The sequence below is a fragment of the Mycteria americana genome, chromosome 2 (assembly GCF_035582795.1).
Source record: "Mycteria americana isolate JAX WOST 10 ecotype Jacksonville Zoo and Gardens chromosome 2, USCA_MyAme_1.0, whole genome shotgun sequence".
Lineage (NCBI taxonomy): Eukaryota > Metazoa > Chordata > Aves > Ciconiiformes > Ciconiidae > Mycteria > Mycteria americana.
Genome location: NC_134366.1, coordinates 40,304,003 through 40,322,577, shown reverse-complemented (window position 1 = coordinate 40,322,577; position 18,575 = coordinate 40,304,003). Strand labels below are relative to the sequence as shown.

The 18,575-nt window shown below is 37.7% G+C and overlaps 1 protein-coding gene across 3 annotated transcripts in view; it reads right to left on the bottom strand.

Annotated features, from left to right (window-relative positions):
* Window positions 1-1,339: 1,339 nt before the first annotated feature.
* The window catches only part of PLCL2 (phospholipase C like 2), a 107,374-nt gene continuing 90,138 nt past the window's right edge, over window positions 1,340-18,575 (bottom strand). For 2 of the 3 annotated variants that reach the window (XM_075493098.1, XM_075493099.1), the window contains exons 6-7: window positions 11,501-11,610; window positions 1,340-2,631 (exon numbers count right to left, since the gene is read on the bottom strand). In XM_075493098.1, coding sequence (XP_075349213.1) covers window positions 2,452-2,631; window positions 11,501-11,610 — 290 coding nt within the window. In that variant the 3' untranslated portion in view covers window positions 1,340-2,451. The remainder of the gene's footprint in view (window positions 2,632-11,500; window positions 11,611-18,575) is intronic. The other variant, XM_075493100.1, reaches the window with a different exon arrangement.

Sequence of the window (18,575 nt, the reverse complement as noted above, 5' to 3'; positions counted from 1 at the left end):
GTGACCTCCATTTTATGGAATCAGCACTACACTAGAATCCAAACATATTTAAATGGTAACTTTGTTAAATGCATATATTTTAACTGTTTTTCTGGTTTGTTTTTTGTTTGTTTTGTTTTTTGTTTTTTTGGTTTTTTTTAAGCAGATACTATATAAGATATTATTCCAAAAAAGTATTAACCCCCTTTTTAACAAGACAGAACACGATCAGAGTAAGCAGAGTTATATATATTGTAGAGTTTAACATACAAAATCTGTCAGCCCTAGCTCATGTGATACCGATGTTTCACTTACCTTTTTTTGCCTTAAAGCAAAGAAAAAACCACCAACCTGTGTTTAATCTTTTCAAAGGTCCCTGATCTCTTTCTAGGATGTAATGTGCTGAACAGATACAAATGCTAAGAATACCCAAGCGATCAATTCTGATAACCTGGTTGGAGAAAAAGACTCTACAGAAATGCTTAATTTGCAATATAAATTATGTCATTCTGTAAATGCCATACAAACAGTGGTGGGCCAGGACTGCTAATGGACCTTTACGGGCTTTTAGGCCTCTTTGAAGTATAATGCTAACTGTACCGACATTTTTCCACAGTCTACACCTTTCAATTAGGACTGAAAGTCTGAAATTCCAACAGCCTAGGTTTTGGATTTTTTGATAAAGTGAAACTGACCTTGTATATTTATGGCCTGGCTGAATCTTGATGTAACATGGTTATTTTGCTTTAGATAAATCAGATTTAGATCTGATAGATTTGGCCCTGGAAGACTAATTTCATACTGGCTCAGAGTATAGTTTGCAACAGTGAATTTCATGTTGCTTCCCATCAACTTCAGGTGCAATTGGAAGACTTCCAGCTGACAACACAGAGAAGGACTGTTTAAAAACCAATGCTTGCAGGTGTTTACCACAGGTTAAATGTTTCATTTTGTACAACACAGAGCAAAACTCACTCCTGGCAAGATCGTAATATTGAGGCATACAATCTGTCACTAGACACTGAAAGAGCTTAGCACCTTCTAAAACTGCTCCTAACCCATGCAGTTTGACATTTAAAAGTGCAGGCTCAAGATATGACATTTACAATGCAAATTGTTTTTATCTCCCCCCCGTTAATTTTATAATGACTAGAAAATAAATTAAAGTCCTCAATAATTCAGATTAAGTGCAAGTATACTGATGTTCTAGATGTTCATTGCAAGCTGAATGCAGAAACAGCATCTTGAATTGGTTAAAAAAATAAAAATGTAGAATGCATGTCTTGAAGACCTCTAATTAAAACAATGCTTTTCAACAGACATTACCATCTTCCCCTTTTTCCCCACAACTGAACAAAAATTGCATTTTGATCTCTGTAGGATTTTGTTTGTTTTTCTTCAAATTTATTAGCTTCTGTAATTATATAGTCCATTTTATTGTTAAATCAGAAACAGTAAGAGAACACTCTAGGTTGGTATAGTCATTTTACAATGAGCATATCAGCTACAATACCTTTACCTAATGTTGTCAGAAAACCAAAACAGAACCAGAACAGCAATTTTTTTTTTTTTTTTTTTTTTTTTGACAAACCTGCTTATTGAGATATCACCTATTCTGTAAGGAAGAAAATACTTGAAAAATAAAAAAGTTAAAATTTAGTTAAAAGCTTTACTTGTCTGGGAGCAATCTCATAAAACTCTTTTTAATATGAGCACTTCACTTCACAAAATGAAAAACTATTTACAACATTTTGCTTGCAGTTTGGTCACATTATCTACACACATTTGCAGAAGATCTTAGGCAAAATAGGTATGTATCTTCTTCTGACATAGGCTATCAGACTGATTGCACATTTTCCTTTTATATAATGGCTCTCCTATAGTGCACTGAAGTCAGTGATCACTGTCTAATTACATTCTCATTTTAATTTATGGCTCAACAATAAAACCAATACCACTTCAAACCCAAATATCTGAGCGGCTGAATTACATAAAGTGTAAGACGTGGATTCTACTTTTTTGGACCTGATTTTCAAAAGAATAATTCACCTCACTAGCACAATTAACGAATTGTGCAAAGAAATAAAGGACCTGTGCATCTAATTCATTTGAAAATCAAGGCATCTTGTCAAATTCTCTCAACTGATTTCCCTCTAGTTACAGCTCATTTTAAAAATGTTCATTTCCCTATGGCACTATAATGAACTTTTCAGCACGCTATTACTGAATTACAGATCTTTTACATATATACTATATTTGGCCAATAATGTAATTTCCATGTTACTCAATATCATTGCCTTCACAAGCAGAGTTGCTACATACATTCACAGTTTCAATAGATTGTAATTAGCTTCTCCAGTTGTGCTTTAAAAATTCCAAATATTTTCCAACAGTAAGTGCAAAGCAAATGTCCTATGCAGCTACAATTGGTCACAGAGTTATAAACTCCATAATTATGAGAAGAGCGTTCTCTCATTCTCCGTTTTCATCACCTGCTTTTTCAGGTATGACCTCCAGACTTCGACGGGGCTTTGAGATTTCTGCATTTTCAGTGCCTGGCTTATTGAGTCCACATGAAAGAGTGGCATAATGGATTTGTTTCAGATTTTCCAGTGCTTCATTTTTAGCATATTTGAGAAGATCAGCTTGTCCCTGTAAGAAAAAAATGCAATTAGAATACACAATTGATAATAGGATTCTCGTTTCTTTTCCCTTCTGTTTGTTTCAGACTAATGATACAGTTGCCCTGCTCAAAAAAACAAACAAACAAAACAAACAAGAAAAAACAAACAAAAAAATAAAAAAAACCAAAATAAAACTCAAAATTGGATTACTTGAAGTTAGTAAGAACCAAGCTCCTTGCTTTCTCTGGAACCAAGCGGTTGCATAAGCAAAGGGAAATAGGGATCATTTCTACCTAACAGCTTTCAGGAGAGTAATCTGTGCTGTATTTTTAATCCATGCGGACTGTAAATGTTTCTGCATAGCAAAAATTGTGAAGGCTGATTTTAGTACCTCAGGGAGCAGTTAAATTGTTTTCATTTTTGGTTCTTTGAGATTTTTTTTTTCCTAGCAATGTGTTTCATTCAATAGTAGCATGGTAAAGGATCAATGTTTGTCAAAGCATGAAATATGAAAATACAGGTTGGTAAGCAACATGTAAAAAGGACAGCGATGACAAAGACTTCACAGGATTGTTTGCAGTTCAGCGCTATCGCTATCCCTCTTTACTTGCACTCTTTCTCTTCATAGTAATTAAGTTTTAAGTAAAGCTGTAGGAGAAACTGTCCCAGCCTTAGATGGCTTGGCTCTGTCCTGCAGTATTAGCTACTCCATCTCTTTGTATTGATTAAAGCCCTCTAACAGCAATAGCTCGCATTAGCAGACTATGGACTGCCTTTTCTGCCTACCCTGCCCATACGCAGGGAATGAACAAGCCTGTAGCACGTGGTGAGCACACGTGCCTTACTGGTGGACACAGGAAAGTTCACAAACACGTGCAAAAAGTCTGCAAGGGCCAAAGGGATTGCGCTGTGTCTGCACTCCTGAAGGAGAACTGCCCCACAGCTTACAGAAAAGCAAATGATGCTTCAAAAATACCGTATCTTAAACAGTGTCATTTCCAACTGAAGGGGAGAAAAACACACACACACAAACAAAAAAAACCCAAGTACTCTATCTCCTTGAGACTGTCAGTTCCTATAATGGCTAATAAGGTATGAACACTGACTGCACCTTTTCCTGTAATTGGGGTACTCATGTCTGTCCTGGGTAAATTCTGGCTCCTGACAGACACTTCTCTTGAAGAGATGCTAATGTCTGTTCTAGAGACATAACAGCTATGTTGCCTCTCCTCCTCTGCCAAATAAGGTTGAAATCCAACTTTACTTCTTGATTTAAAAAATAAAGGAGGAGAGGTAGAACAGCAGTCAGACAAAAACATGTCTGCACTCATGGTGTGATACTTCAGCCTTTCTTCTTTAGTAACTCACAACATAAGTGCTATCCTACACTTATGTTGGAGTAGCACAATTACGCATTTGAGGCACACAAATTGAAAACAAATATTGCTTTCTTCAAAGAAATAATGCCCCCCCTCCCCTTATCCAAGACTATATAGCCAAAGTGTTTTTTTTTTTTCTGATTACCAGACAAGAAAAAAATCTAGAAGTTCACCAGTCACAGCAATCACAGCACAAGCTTCAGTAATATTTTCTTCTACAGAAAACCGGGGCTACTTTTTTTTTTAAATCACATACTTTTTTCCAAACTGACAAACAACTAAAAGCTAATTTAAAACACTCCAGCAGACTAAATGAGTCATATCTGGAGTGCATCTGTTTCTAGCCCAAGTTCCATTTCACATGGATTAGTAGAATATAGTTCTGGAACTTTAATCAAGTTGTTTATTATAGGCAGAGCTGCTAGCAACAGTCTATTAATAAGGTTGCCCAAAACTTCTCATTTAAAAAAATCTGCTTTCAGTTGCTTATATGCTTGCCAAACTTTTAACTACTTCATAGAGAGCTTCACAGAGAGCTCTATGCAGGACTTTTGCAACTGGCAGACTTTATTATTATTACTGTTTAATATTATTCTTTAACCTCATCCATATGGTTCATTCAGTTCTGAGAATAAAGACAGGAAAATGCTGTCAGAATTTTTTTAACAATCTTCCATCCTTCCCTCCTCACTCCCACTTGGGGTAGGGACTTGTAATTCAAATGACTTCAGGAACCCAAAGTAGTGGATCCAAGTTATGAGCTTTTAATAAACAAAAATCAGACTTTGAATGTGGTTAGTACAATCACTCAGGATTTCATTCTTGATCATTCTTCATCTCTTGACAGCTCCAGTAATGTGGCAAGACAATGCATATTCCATTCCCACACAATAATGAATATGTGTTAGAAGAAAACGTTGGGTTTTTCCCGTATGGCTTCTCCAAGTTGTCTTACCACCAACATTTTGTTGCCAATGCAGGCAGTCCAAAAGCCAGACTGGAGGAGGGGAAGGAAGAGCCTGGGACAGGGACTCTGGCGAGAAGGTGGATGGAGAAAAGGAGGGGGCAAGAGCGATCTCTGAGACTGACCTGGCAAGGAGTCTAGGACTGCAGAAAGAGAAGTTGGACTGTACTGTACAAAGCAGAGACTAGATCTTACTGAAAGAGGAGATTGTGAAATAATGAAAAACGAACACAGTGCGGCGACACTGAATTTGGACCAGACAGGTGAGGGCAGAAAGGGAAAGATTGAGGCAACATTTGGGATTGGAATACAGAAAGAAAACAGATTGACAAAATCCACCATGTTGAAAGAAGCCCGAAAATGATAGACAAGTAGAAGGATTAACAACTCAAAAAGAGTGAGAGAGCTTGGTAATGAGACTAAAAGCTGGTGAGAGAGAAAACCAAACAAAAATGCAGAGCAGGGAGAAGACTGCAGAATACAATGAAATCAGGTAAGGTGATGAGAAAACTAAAATTAAGACTCATCAGGAAGGATTTGTAGAGGAAGCAAAGAGGGGGCAATATGAACTAGAAAGCAATGCAAAAAAACTGCCAGAAGAGAAAATCAGGCACCAAGTGTGAACAGAATACTGGATGGAGAAGAGAGGGGAAGGAGGAAGCCAGGGGCTAGCAGGAATTGTTGGATTTTCAGCAGGGAACTGGGTGTGTCTGGACAAGACCGATCAGGGAAGATGGACTTTGTAGACAAAAGAGGATCTGGGATAAGGGGCAGGATTATTGCAGACAACAGGGGTTCAGACTAAACACATTTGGCCAAGTGGGATCAAGTTTAGACCAGGGTGAAATAGAAAAACGAATCTGTGTAAATTAGATACTCTCTTCTCCAACACTTAGAATGAAACAATTGATTTCTGAATGCCACTGAACTCAGAAAAATGTTTGTGAAACCAACTGTGTTGTCATTATCTGCTGGCATGTCTTGATCCAAAGACAAAACAAGAGCCAACCACTGCTACCAAATACGGCACAAGCTCAAGTGAGAGAGGCCTGCGCAATTGGTGTAAAGTGCCTAGCTCTGTTGATGTACCTTCATGAAGCCATATGCTGGGGAAAAAAAGCAGTATGCATCTTAAAAATTCAAGTTGTAGTCACAGTGAACACTGTTGAAGAGTAATACAACGCATCTGAAAGGCAGAAAAGTAAAAAAGCCATCCAGATCTGAAAAAATTGCCCCCACACTCAATTAAAAGAACTCAGAGACCTTCCTTCCAGTTACATATCAAATGTCTCTTGTCCAAGGGCTCTCTAGATTCAGTTTCAGTTCTTTATATTCTATGCATTCTGTAGCTGCGTAAGACCCTGTGCAATTGATTTAATAAATAAATTAATAGTACAGTCAGTTGACTACAAGCTGGAACACGCTAATCCCTCGCATCTATGGCCTACTCAGAGGCCTTCCACCTTCTTACCAGCCCCAAATGGTCGTATGCTACTTGCTCTTAAAATGTATACTGTAAAGCCAATACAAAAAACCTACCAACGCCTCAAACCTTAGTCAAGCAGATGTATCACGAGGAAGTATAAAAAAACCCTACATTCAAAGAGACAAAGCTACTCCATAGAGACAGCTCAATGCTGGAATCTGGAGTAGTTGCAGAACCAAACCCATATAATGTTTCTCACTATATGGTAGGGCTGGCTCTGTCAGCCTTTCACCTCAGGCAACTGTAAATGAATTCAGTCCTTTAGTGTTGTCTGGCAAACACACCACAACACTCAAATTTACTCCCAGGACTGTGGTTAACAGGCATTTTGTGATAACTCCCATCTAGGAACAGGACCAGTACAGGCCTTGCACGTCACAAGTGCAGAGCATTGCAAGAGCACTGTCCCCACAGCAGCAGACGGCAATCGCTGCTCCCTTTCCTTCGCCGTGGTTAAAATTCACTAGCAGAACTGAGAACTATGTAACTTTTACCTACTTCACATATTGATGTTTACAAGCTTCCGAAAATGAATCAAGCATCAAGCTGTTTTGTAGGCAGACATGAAAAAGACCTTAAAGAACATCAAAGAACAAAACTGATATTCATTCATAAGCTTTTAATAAAAAGCGACAATAAAGGATGTGAATTAATGTGGAAGCCCAATTCAATATCCTTCATACCTCTCTGTCCCAATATGCCTGCATTAACTACTCTGTTGGGTTTTTTTTAAATCAACATTAAAAATCTTCTGTTTGACGCTTTCAGCTAAGAGGCAGCGTTTTTATATCATAGCTCCCAAAAGGCAATTAAAAACAAAACCAAAATGGTTCCTATTGGTTCTCATACCTGTGAAATGAGATATCATTTCAGAGTCAATCGGATATAGTGTCAACTAGAATGTCTCAGCAGAGCTAACTTTATAATTTGGTATGTATTCACTCATCATTTTTGGTTAACAGGTTCTTCAGTGAGTGTGTGAACATGAAAGTAAAATTGTAGGGATGACATTTCAAATAACTGCATGAGCACCCTTTCCCCCGAAAATCCTGAGAAACTGTATCAGTAATGACTGGGCTTTAGCTCAGGTTCTGGGACCCAAAGCTTGTATCAGGAAAAGTAAGCATCCAGTATCCCTTTCTCAAAGCGCTTCTCTGAGCAGTGGCTGCTAGGTACAATGGGACATACTGCCGTGCTCCATGCCCAGCCGACATGCTCTGAGTGCATTTACAGAATCAGGACATAAAGGACTTAACTTCTTAACTTCTAAATATGGGTTTAATTAGGAGCCAAAATCCCATCAGTCCAGCAACATCAAGAGACTGGTAGTTTTAGATATTTAAATTGAACTGGGATGTGGGAGGTTTTCTGAGCACCTACAGGACTAGGCAGCAGCTATCAGAGGCTTTACGAATGCCCCATGGTGACAACAGTGCTGCCTGAATCCACTTGTAGACCTGGTCCATAAAATTCATATTATTTTTTAAAAAAATATGTATTTAAGAAGTTGCACCCCTATAAGTGCCTTGAATGTTCCATTTATAAATACATTTATAAAAATAAGGTAGGTGCAGAACCAATGTCATTACAGAGATAACGGACGTCATGAACCCCATGCCTTGGCATTTCTTTCAAGAGAAAGTAATTCATGTTGTCTAATGTGACATGTCTAAAACTCATAGCCAACAAGAAGCATCTAACAAATGCTGGAGTTAGGAGTCCCACCTTCAGTCCGAGTACTTCCATTGAACCCTCCCTATGTGTTTAGAACAGCTCTTTGTTGCAAAGACTAATTTAAAGATGCTGTTATGCTCTTCCTATTGGCACCTCAAATTCTGAGCCTATATAGGTTTTTTCCAAAGTTTTGCTATGCCAGGAAAGTCCGTAAATTGTTACATTAGGTTGTGTAGGAGTCTGCTGCAACAGTACTTAAAGTAATTTTCTTTCTTCAACTGTGTACTCTTTCTGGCAGGAAATGTGATTATCTAAGTTTAGAAAATGTAAGTGCTATCAGTCTGAGTAATAACAATAAATAAATTGCAAGTAAATGACCTTGCAAAATGCCTATTTGAAAGAGAGGAATATTCTAATACTGAACAATCTAAATCTAGGCAACAAAGTTCACTAAAGCAGACTAAATTTACTCTAAGTGATGTTCTGAAGTTAAACAAATATGTATATGTGCATGTATGGGGTGCATAAGAATGGGAATGCGTGCATATACACATACACAAATTGAACAGAGATATTTCAGCTGACATCAAACATACTATTCCAATAATAAATTTGGCCACATGGCTTCAAATTAGGAAAAATAAAATCCTTTAAAATAGTAACTGTAACATGTGTGCACGCACACACACACATATGGATATTTAATAGCTACGTCAGATGTTCTAAACAAAGAGTTCCCCTAGAATTAAGCTGTCAATTTTGTTATTTTATCAAAGTTTCCATTGCATCAACTGTAGTCAAAACGTCCCAATTGAAAAAAAAGATCAATATGTACCTTGAGGGTAAAATGCAGCTTAATTGGTTTGGAAAATACATCAGCCACACCACGTGAGCATCCTGCGATTCCTCTGTGGGGGAGCTGAGGATGGCACTCATGCAGAATTATTTAGTAATGCTGTTCAGAGGCACACAGCAATTCCTAAAGCATAGCTATGCAAAATACTGTTCCTAATTACAGGAAGAATAAAAAGTTAAATCCACTAAGCATGGCACTGCCTTCGGTGTGTTGGTTGCTCAACTGTCTTGCTTGTTGAACCGCAAAATTTGGGGCCATTGAATAGACAGGGTTTTATTTTTCTGCTGTTCAAGAGGGAAGTTAATTTGACGTAGGCAGGGAATTCAATAGAAAAATGAAATTCTTCTTCAAGCGGCTCAGGTTGTCACTCTCCTGATCAATTTTTACTCTAAAAAATGTGGGCATTCACTTTCCATCCCTGTCCTCACATATTTTTTAGAGAACTGGAAAAATGGAAATGGAAAAACAGAGTATTAGATCAAAATTATGACTGCAGGACTTTTTCTCCAGACAGGAAGAGTAGTGTCTTAGAAACTGATAAACTTTTTCTATTTAATTATGTAACACAAGACAAGTTATGCTTACAGCCTATAGTTAAGAGTCTGGAGTGAAAAAGCTCAATGTATTACTTCAAACAAATCACAACCTCTGACTTTCTGTACATCTAAATGTGAATAACAGCACTTAATAGATGCCTATGTGAACTGTAATACTTGTAAATAACTTTTAAGATGTCACAACATTCCAGAACTTTCTGTAACACCTCCTGTTAAAGTTTTGACCACAGGCTGATTAAATGTCTCACCAATTTTTTTGATAAAGTATTAATTATGGGACAAATTGTACCTTCCTACAGAAAGGACTTTAATCTGCGAGTAGAGAAAAAACAAGTCAATGTTGAAGGGATTTTCTCAATAAACTCTTCAAAAGGAAGGCCTTCTAACTTCATAATTACGTTAATCCTAAGGATATGCACAAAAGCCCTTCAATGCTCTGAAGAGCCAGATCTATCATGCGGGTTCTCCGACTCCTGGCTTACGCAGAAATCACGACTTCACATTTCAGTTGCTCATCAGCTGCAAACCTGCCTCCCCCTTCCCCCCAACCCTTATGTTCTGAATGGAAAGCAGAGATGAAGCAAAGTACTGCTGTTTCAGGCAGCATTAAAATGGATTTGCCTATCCAAGCTGATATCCGATACCTTTGACAGAAAAGTAAAGAAGGGTTAAGAATTTATTTCCTTGACATTTGCCCAAACCCACTGAACTGACTCCCCTCCTCTCTATCCCCTAGGTAGCACAGGAATAGTACTTGACACATCCACACACTGTCTTCAGGAAACTCCACTCTAATAAAGGAAAAGTGATAGTCCGGTCCTTTTACCTATAAGCAGAACCTGCATGCATATTTTTAGAATGTATTAACTGTACATGCTGTAGCAACTTTAACCTCTTTTTGATTCTCCTCTGCACTGGACTTGTGCAGTGTAACACAAGGGGGGCCAGAGTACCAAGCAACACTGTGAAAAGCTTAACATTTGAAACTAACATGGAAAGCTGGACAAATACATGTGTATTACTGCTTTTCTGTAGTAATACAGTGAAGCAGTAGTGCTCTACTGTAGTAATACAGTAATTCACTTACAGTGAAGAAGGTAAGAAGAGGTGATAGGGAATTCTATTTTTAATAAGAACTAAAAATAAAAAAAAATGTGGGAGAAAATAATTTTCTTTATAATTAAAAGACTTTATAGTTCAATGTAATGATGAAATATTTGAGTGGGAGAGAGGAACTCATTAGTGCATGTAAACACAAAACTTGAATAATTTGGGCTAGAAGGATAGTGTCAAGGGAATAAATTAAGGGAGGCAGTTTTGCTCTCTCTATTAATTTTGATATACTCTGCTGAGATGAAAGACCAGTGATAAGAAACCTGAACTGTTCCACATTCTAGTTTCCTGAGGGTCTCTGGCTGAAGACTTTTTTATACTTCATCACTTACTGTTGTGTCAAAACATAAGCAAACGCGCTCAACAAAATGCAAAGAGAATCTCCAGCTCATATACACTCAACTTACTCCAGTCTGGATTACTAATATAATTTGTATGTATGATTAATCACCATTCATCACTGACTGCAGTACCAACAGCTTCCCTTCTGTTTTCCAATAACTGCATTAACCTTAACACTCTTGCCTCCTTTCAAATCACAAAGCAGAGTTTAAACAGCAGCATAGCTTCCTCCCAGCCTGAATCGCTTCACAGAAATCAATACTCACTGTTTCACCCATGTATTCAAGATTACCGTGGATCCTACTAACATTAAAAGGTGCTAAAAAGAAAATGGCAAACTAAATGAAGCAACCCCCTGCAACAATAGAAAATAAGAAAAATTCACATTGAGAGTCTGCTGAGTTTTCAAGTTGTATAAACTAAACTGAATATTGTTATTAATCCACAGAATAATGACCAGTAACAATATTAGAATGCCAGTTGTGAATGGAAAAATACAGTAACTAACCAAAGGAAGACACATTACCTTTAAAATTGTAATGTTCCACGTAAAACTTTCTACTGATTTTTGCAGTTTTCTTTCTTTTAAGCCTTCTCTTGCTCCTATATTGTGCAGGTTTTCATGAAACTCCATTGCTGTGGAGAATAAAAGAGGGAGGAATATAGTATCTATTTTAATGCATTTTTGTGATCACAGAGATAGTGATTTGAAACTAATAAGGCAAACGGACAGTGAAAAAGCTTCAGAAATTTTACTCTTCAAGCACAAATGTATCTGATCTAGTAACATGCAACATTATACAACATGCCAATATACACAAATCTCTCTAAGCTAAAATCCACACTGAAGTACCTGTTGGGTCACTGCCACACAAAGATAGAGCCAAGCAAATATTTCCTATACAAGAGTATTCTTTAAGCACAACTGAATTTGTTGCACCATATGTAAAAACCCTTTTGTGAGTTGCTATAGAATGGAAACAGTATTTCATGAAATACTCTATCCCAACAAATTTATTTTGTGCCTTGCTGTTTTATGCACTAAATTTACATCACAGTTGTCCAGCTAACAGCTTATATGCTGGGGCCAGCTCAGAAAATAACCTTCTTACCTTACCCCTGAGGAGAAAAGGCACTCCCTGTGAAGGAGGAGTGCCAAGCAAACCACCAAGGACATTTTACCACACCCATGTAAACTACTGTGTCCACAAAACCTGTATCTGACAAACTCCAAACCAAAAATTGTTGGCAAAATTCAGATTAGCTTGACCTAAACATTGAGTAGAGTGACCAGAGCTTTACTTTTAACCCAGCACACTCCACAGATACAAGACAAATAATTTACTTTCCATGTTGCTGTTACAAGTCATATAAAAATACATTTGAAACAGTTTCCTTCATGCAGGGGAAGTAAGATGTCCTTCCATGGGTACACACATTAACCCACCACGGATTACAGCAACTCTCCCATGGAAGTCATACATTAAATTGTGCTCTCAGGATCTCCATCAGTAATAACATAAAGGGTATTTTGAGGGCAAAAGTTGGCAAGTGGCTGTGACTTACTCCTATGAACGTAAAACCATATAGCTTAATTACAAATTATAATTTTAACTATGCTGACTGAGATCTTCTATTTGCCCAGTGAGTATACGTGCTTCAAAATTTACATGTAATTAATTATCATGGAATAAGCATACAAACATGTGTTGGCTGTCAATCCTAGAGCACACTGACTTTTAAGGACATTATAGTATCTATTCTTTGTAATCTCTCTACCCCACACTCATGTCTCATTACAAGAAAGATATGACCGAATGTTTTCACTGTACGTTCCCCTGCCTTACTCCCATATACACACACACACATTTTAAAAATTATTCATAAATTCACTCAAAAGACAAGATTGTTCTTTTTAGCTGTTCTTACTATTTCAAATTTTACTACAAGGAAAATAAATGGCAAATATTTTCCCTGAATTAAACTACCCTATCATTTTTATTTCAAACACTTCTCTAGAGCTCTGACTCTGCCTCTAGAGTACAGCCTCAAGTAAACCATATTATATTTCCCCAAAACAGTTTTCTAACCAGGTGAGAAATTAAAGTTCATTCATCCATCACTGTTTCCAAGTATCCATTTCCTGTCTACATCATCCAAAAACATAAACTCCCAATATGATCATGGAAAGATTATGCACAGATCCATATTTACAACATTACATATCTAGAGCCACCATAAAAATACAGATTTCCTGATCTGTACCATGAATTCTGAGACCATATTGCTAAACTCTTGGAGTTCTGTACCTCATTTCCATCTTTATAAATATTGCCCTTCAAATCCACGGGCACTAGTGATCGATAATAACCTTGAACTGAAGCTGCTCAGAGAAAGATTAAGAATAATGCTGAGGGCCTGCATGATCGATGTGAAATTGGTGCTTTGCAGATTTCAGATTATTCTTACGTATACAAAGTCACTAGTATCTCAAACACGGAGACAGTGGTGACCACGTATTCTGAAGAGCTCTTTTCTGGTTCACTAACTAACTTCTCTGGTGACTCTCTTCCGTCTTTACGCTCATGCCATGTTACAATTCTGTTCTGCCAAAGCCACTCCACTCCAGCTAAATATTCCTGGCAGTTAGCAGCAAAATCTCAGTTCCCTTTTTCAGAAAATGGAACAAAGTCAGGTCATCCTACCAGGGCACACACATGTAAACCCTCGGCACACAAGTGCCTTCTGCTTAAACAGCACTTGTCACACCCCTCTCCTCAACATCCCTTACGGACTGGATTGGGCAACTCCCTATTACCATGCTAAACTAAAGCTATCCTACTCTAAGCCCAAACATACCACCAGGGACAAGTAGATTTGAATTTTATTTCTGTTTCTATTACTAGCTTGTCTGATAAATTGAAATGGATTATTTCACCTCTAAGTCTCAGTTTTTCCATCTGTTGAATGGAAGGAATTATATTCACTACACAACATATGGGCAACTTAATTTCAATGTATGAATGCAGCACAGCATTTAACTGTTGACTGCAACTCTCTTGGTATTCTCCTTCTATCTTCCTGCTTGTTTTTCTTGCATTTTGTCTTGGAACTGACTATTTAATGCATTAACAGTGGCAAGGTTATAACAAGTGTTAAATTTCAAAACAAAAGGGACTTCTTAGAAGATAAAAGAACAAGGAAAAAAGAGGAAAAAAAGCTTTTCATTTACAGCTAAATTAATAAAATGAAAAATACGTTCATATAAACTCATATAAAAGTGCCTTTAAGATATTAGTGAAAGATAACTGGATGTTAACTGTCTTTTTTTTTTTAATAAATACACATAATTTTCTATCTCCTTGCAAGTAAAAATTAAGATATAGTAAGCAAATTACTTTTATGAGGCTTAATTACTTCTACAATTATTAGTCCATTAGTCATTTTGAACTGCCTGAGAGCTCCTGGATGACAACAGACATAATACTAACCTGATTTATCACTCTTAATATATTTCTGCATATACCAGCTGCTTAATCCAAAAAGCACAAGTTACTCATGTTTTCCGTTTTTACTGGCAGATGTTAAAAAGGATATCATCCATAAGTTTCTAAGTGATCATGAAGATTATGTAGGATGTGTGTTCTTGTGTTCAGATGGAATTTCCTGGTTTTTCATCTGTGCCCATTGCACAAATGTTTTTATCTATAATGAAGTTGTTATTGATTGTTGTCTTGAGCCAGAAAGTTCCGTTCTAAAAATTTCTTTTGATTTGAGATGTGAACTTTACTCAAATCATTATTTACATAGAATCACTGAGGTTGGAAGACGCCTCTGGAGATTGTATAGTCCCACCGCCTTGCTCAAAGCAGGGTCAGGTAGAGCAGATTGCCCAGGACTGTGTCCAGTTGGCTGTTGAATATCACCAAGGATGGAGACTCCACAGCCTCTCTGGGCAACCTCTTCCAGTGTTTGACCACCCGAGATTCCCACTGAGCCTTCACTGCTCCAGGCTGAACAGTCCCAGCTCTCTCAGCCTCTCCTCATATGAAAGATGCTCCAGTCCATTCATGAGTCATCTTTGTGGCCCTTGCTGGACTCTTACCAGTATGTCTGTGTCTCTCTTTTACTGGCGAGTCCAGACCTGTATGCAGCACTGCAGATGTGACCTCACCAATGCTGAGTAGAGGGGAAAGACCAACTCCCTCAGTCTTCTGGCAATGCAATTCCTTAGGTATGTTCAACTTGTTGTCCACCAGGACAGCCAGGTCCTTTTCTGTGAAGATGCTTTCCAGCCAGTCAGCCTCCAGCCTGTACTGGTGCGTGCATGGCGTCATTCCTCCCCAGGTACAGGACTCGGCACTTCCCTTTGAACTTCATAGGGTTCCTGTCAGCCCACTTATCCAGCCTGTCAAAGTCCCTCTGAGTAGCAGCACAACCATCTGCCATATCCAACCTCCTCCAAGTTCTGTATCTTCTGTCAGCTTGCTGAGGATGCGCTCTGAGCCATCATCCAGGTGATAAATGAAGATGTTTAAACAGTAGTAGCTCCAGTTTCAACCCCTACTGGGGCACACCACTACTGACTGTCCTCCAGATGGACTTCATGCTGCTGATCACAACGCTTTGAGCCTGGCTGGTCAGCCAGTTTTCCGTCCACCTCACTGCCCACTTATCTGGCCTCTACTTACTTCCTTAGTTTGTCTATGAGGATGTTACAAGAGGCAGTGTTGAAAGCCTCAGTAAAGTCAAAATAAAAAACATCCACTGCTCTCTCCTCCTCCACCAAGCCAGCCACCTCATTGTAGAAGGCTGTCAGGTTGGTTAAGTGTGATTTCCCCTTTGTAAATCCATGCTGACTTTCCCCAATCACCTCCTTGTCCTTCATGTGTTTGGAAATGGTTTCCAAGAGGATTTACTCCACCACCTTCCCAGGGATTGAAGTGAGGCTGACTGGCTTGGTCCTGCTTTTGACCCTTCTTAAACTTGTTAAACTGTGGTAACTCCACTTCTTATGACAGTGTGATGAGGTTTCAAATGTCATTACTTGATTCCCTTCTGAGTTTCTGCTTGTGGAATATTAGGGCACTTAGTTTGCGTAAGCTGCATTAAGAAGTCTGGTCACCTCTATTCCACTGTAAGTAAGTGCTAGCTGACAGAAGCCATACAATTTCCTAAGTGCTTGCAAAATAAAAACACTTCCATCTTTCACAATGTGATTCAAGTCTTCCATGTTAAGGGCCAGCTTTTCAGTGAAACATTCATCCCAGCTGTTGTAAGTCATGTAAATACACTGTTATATATGTAACAAAATAGCAATAGCATGAGTCAACAGGTTTTAAAACTGACCAAAATACTACCAACAAATTTTCCCAATTATAATCAAAGATTTCACAGCATATCCTTCTCCACTGCAGTACACTTATTTTTTTAAAACATTCTCATAAGCAATTCTTCAGTATTTTCTAATAATTAGTTTTGCCTCTCAGTGTAGAATCTCTTTCTGGTTCCGTGGTGAATGCTGATCAGTTTAGTTTGGATTTCATTATTGTTTCAGCTTTTCCTTCTCTCTCAGACCCTCTCTCCCACTTCTGGAATGTATTAGATGGCTTTAACACTTCTTCATCCCTCCTGGGAATACCTTACCACTCAAGATGCTCTTCTGAAGTTTTATGTACAATTCTTTTCACCCATTGTCAATAACTTCAAACAGCACGAGGAAAAGAGAAGTGCTATAAAGTTGATCAATGCAATAGGAACCCTATATCATGTGAGGACATTAATAAGAGCTTGCTTAGTTAGTCTAGCAAAAAGAAAACCAGAAGAGGAGTAACTGCTCTCTGGACACACATCAGTCAGGTAAGACCTTGGACATCAACGAATCATCATTTCAGCTAAATGACAATATTAGGATGAATGTTCATCAGTAAAATTGGAATTTATGTAAAATTTATAACCATTGTAGGTTCTGTAAGCAGCCCTGAAAAGGAGAAAATGACTCAAAAAACTCACATTCATTTTAAAATAGAGCTTGACATGATCAATTTCCAAAAATTGTACCTGGGAGTAGACTTCAGGACCTTCCAGTCCTGTGTTTCCTCAAGCAGCTGTATGACGAATCCTCTAAATAATATTACATGGCAGACCTCAAACCTGCATTAATTTATGCTCAGCATATTCTGATGGAATGTTTATGTCCATAAACTAAACAAGAACTAATACGACAGGATCGAAACTGGGGTGTTTTATTGCTATGACATACTTGAATAACAAAAATCTCTTTCCTAAATAAAACATGCAAGGCAATACAACAGTCTTGATGGGCTGATAAGAATTCTGAGCTATCACTTGTCAGAGTAACTTCCAGATTAGAACCTTAGCCTTATTTTATAGTCCTGCATTTTTTAATCAGTATTTTAATTGTCACAAATATGTTCAGAAGATACAAAACCTTTCATAACTTACAAGCATGTGAGCTTATAATATTTATGTTATTCTTTTGCTGATGCTTGAAATGCTGGAACAAGGAAGATGCATTTCTGCTGCTGCCCTGCATATTGAATATGTTGGCTTTGTAGTGCCAACATTGTATCTTCAGGAAAAAAGTTTTATTTGGGGATATCTTTCAGAAATAACGTTGTAGATACTATTAAAAGTTACTAACCTCCAACTATATTTAGCTTCGAAAAACAGTTTCTTAATTTCTTCAGAATGAAATAACCTCATATGAAACTCACTATCCTTAATTACTAACTAGAAATGACACCTGTTGAAAGTTGGTTAGCAATTCCTCCCACTACTGGGCTTTCACTATAGTTCCAAGGTACTACACTTAAGATATTGATTAAAATGTGACGTATAAAGCAGCATAAGTGATTCTGCTATTTTTAAACTAGTTAAGAGGCATATACTAAAAAAGCAAGTAGCCTTAAGTCACTGAGCTTCATGTATTTATATTTTTGCTTTTGTACTGTACCATACATATATATTTGTTGGAAAGCTCTGATGATAACTACATGTTTATTAAACTCAAGATGTGAAGAGAGACTGAAACACGGAGACTCGGAGTGCGTGCGTGTAAGGCAGGAGTTCAGACTGAAACTCTGAGATTTGTTTGCTTTTGTAAGAGTTATTATCACAAAGCCCTGGCATACAACCTCAGTTTATAGGAAAAAAATTCACACCTTTTCTTTAACTGAGAGTTGAGATACTAATTTTCAAGGAATCCTTAGCAAAACAGTGAGCACAACACTTGCTATACTGTATTTCTAAAGCCAAATTTCTACTTGACATACTCATTTGTTTTCTTTGATGAAAGCTTTCTTGCCAAGAGCATGATTTACAACCTAGCTGAGACATGACTACACAGCAGGTGGACTCCTCCTGGTATAGGTTTTTTCTCTTAACAAAGAACTTTATCAATGAAATAGCACAATGGTAAAACTTTGGCAATAAATGTATATACTGAGTAGGCCTAATATGAAAAGGGTAGCAAACAATGTTTATCTATACCTATATAAAATACACACTGTTAATACTGCAGGTAAGCACTTCAGTCAAGCCAAATATATTTTATTTCATTCTTGGTAGAGCACTTTGTT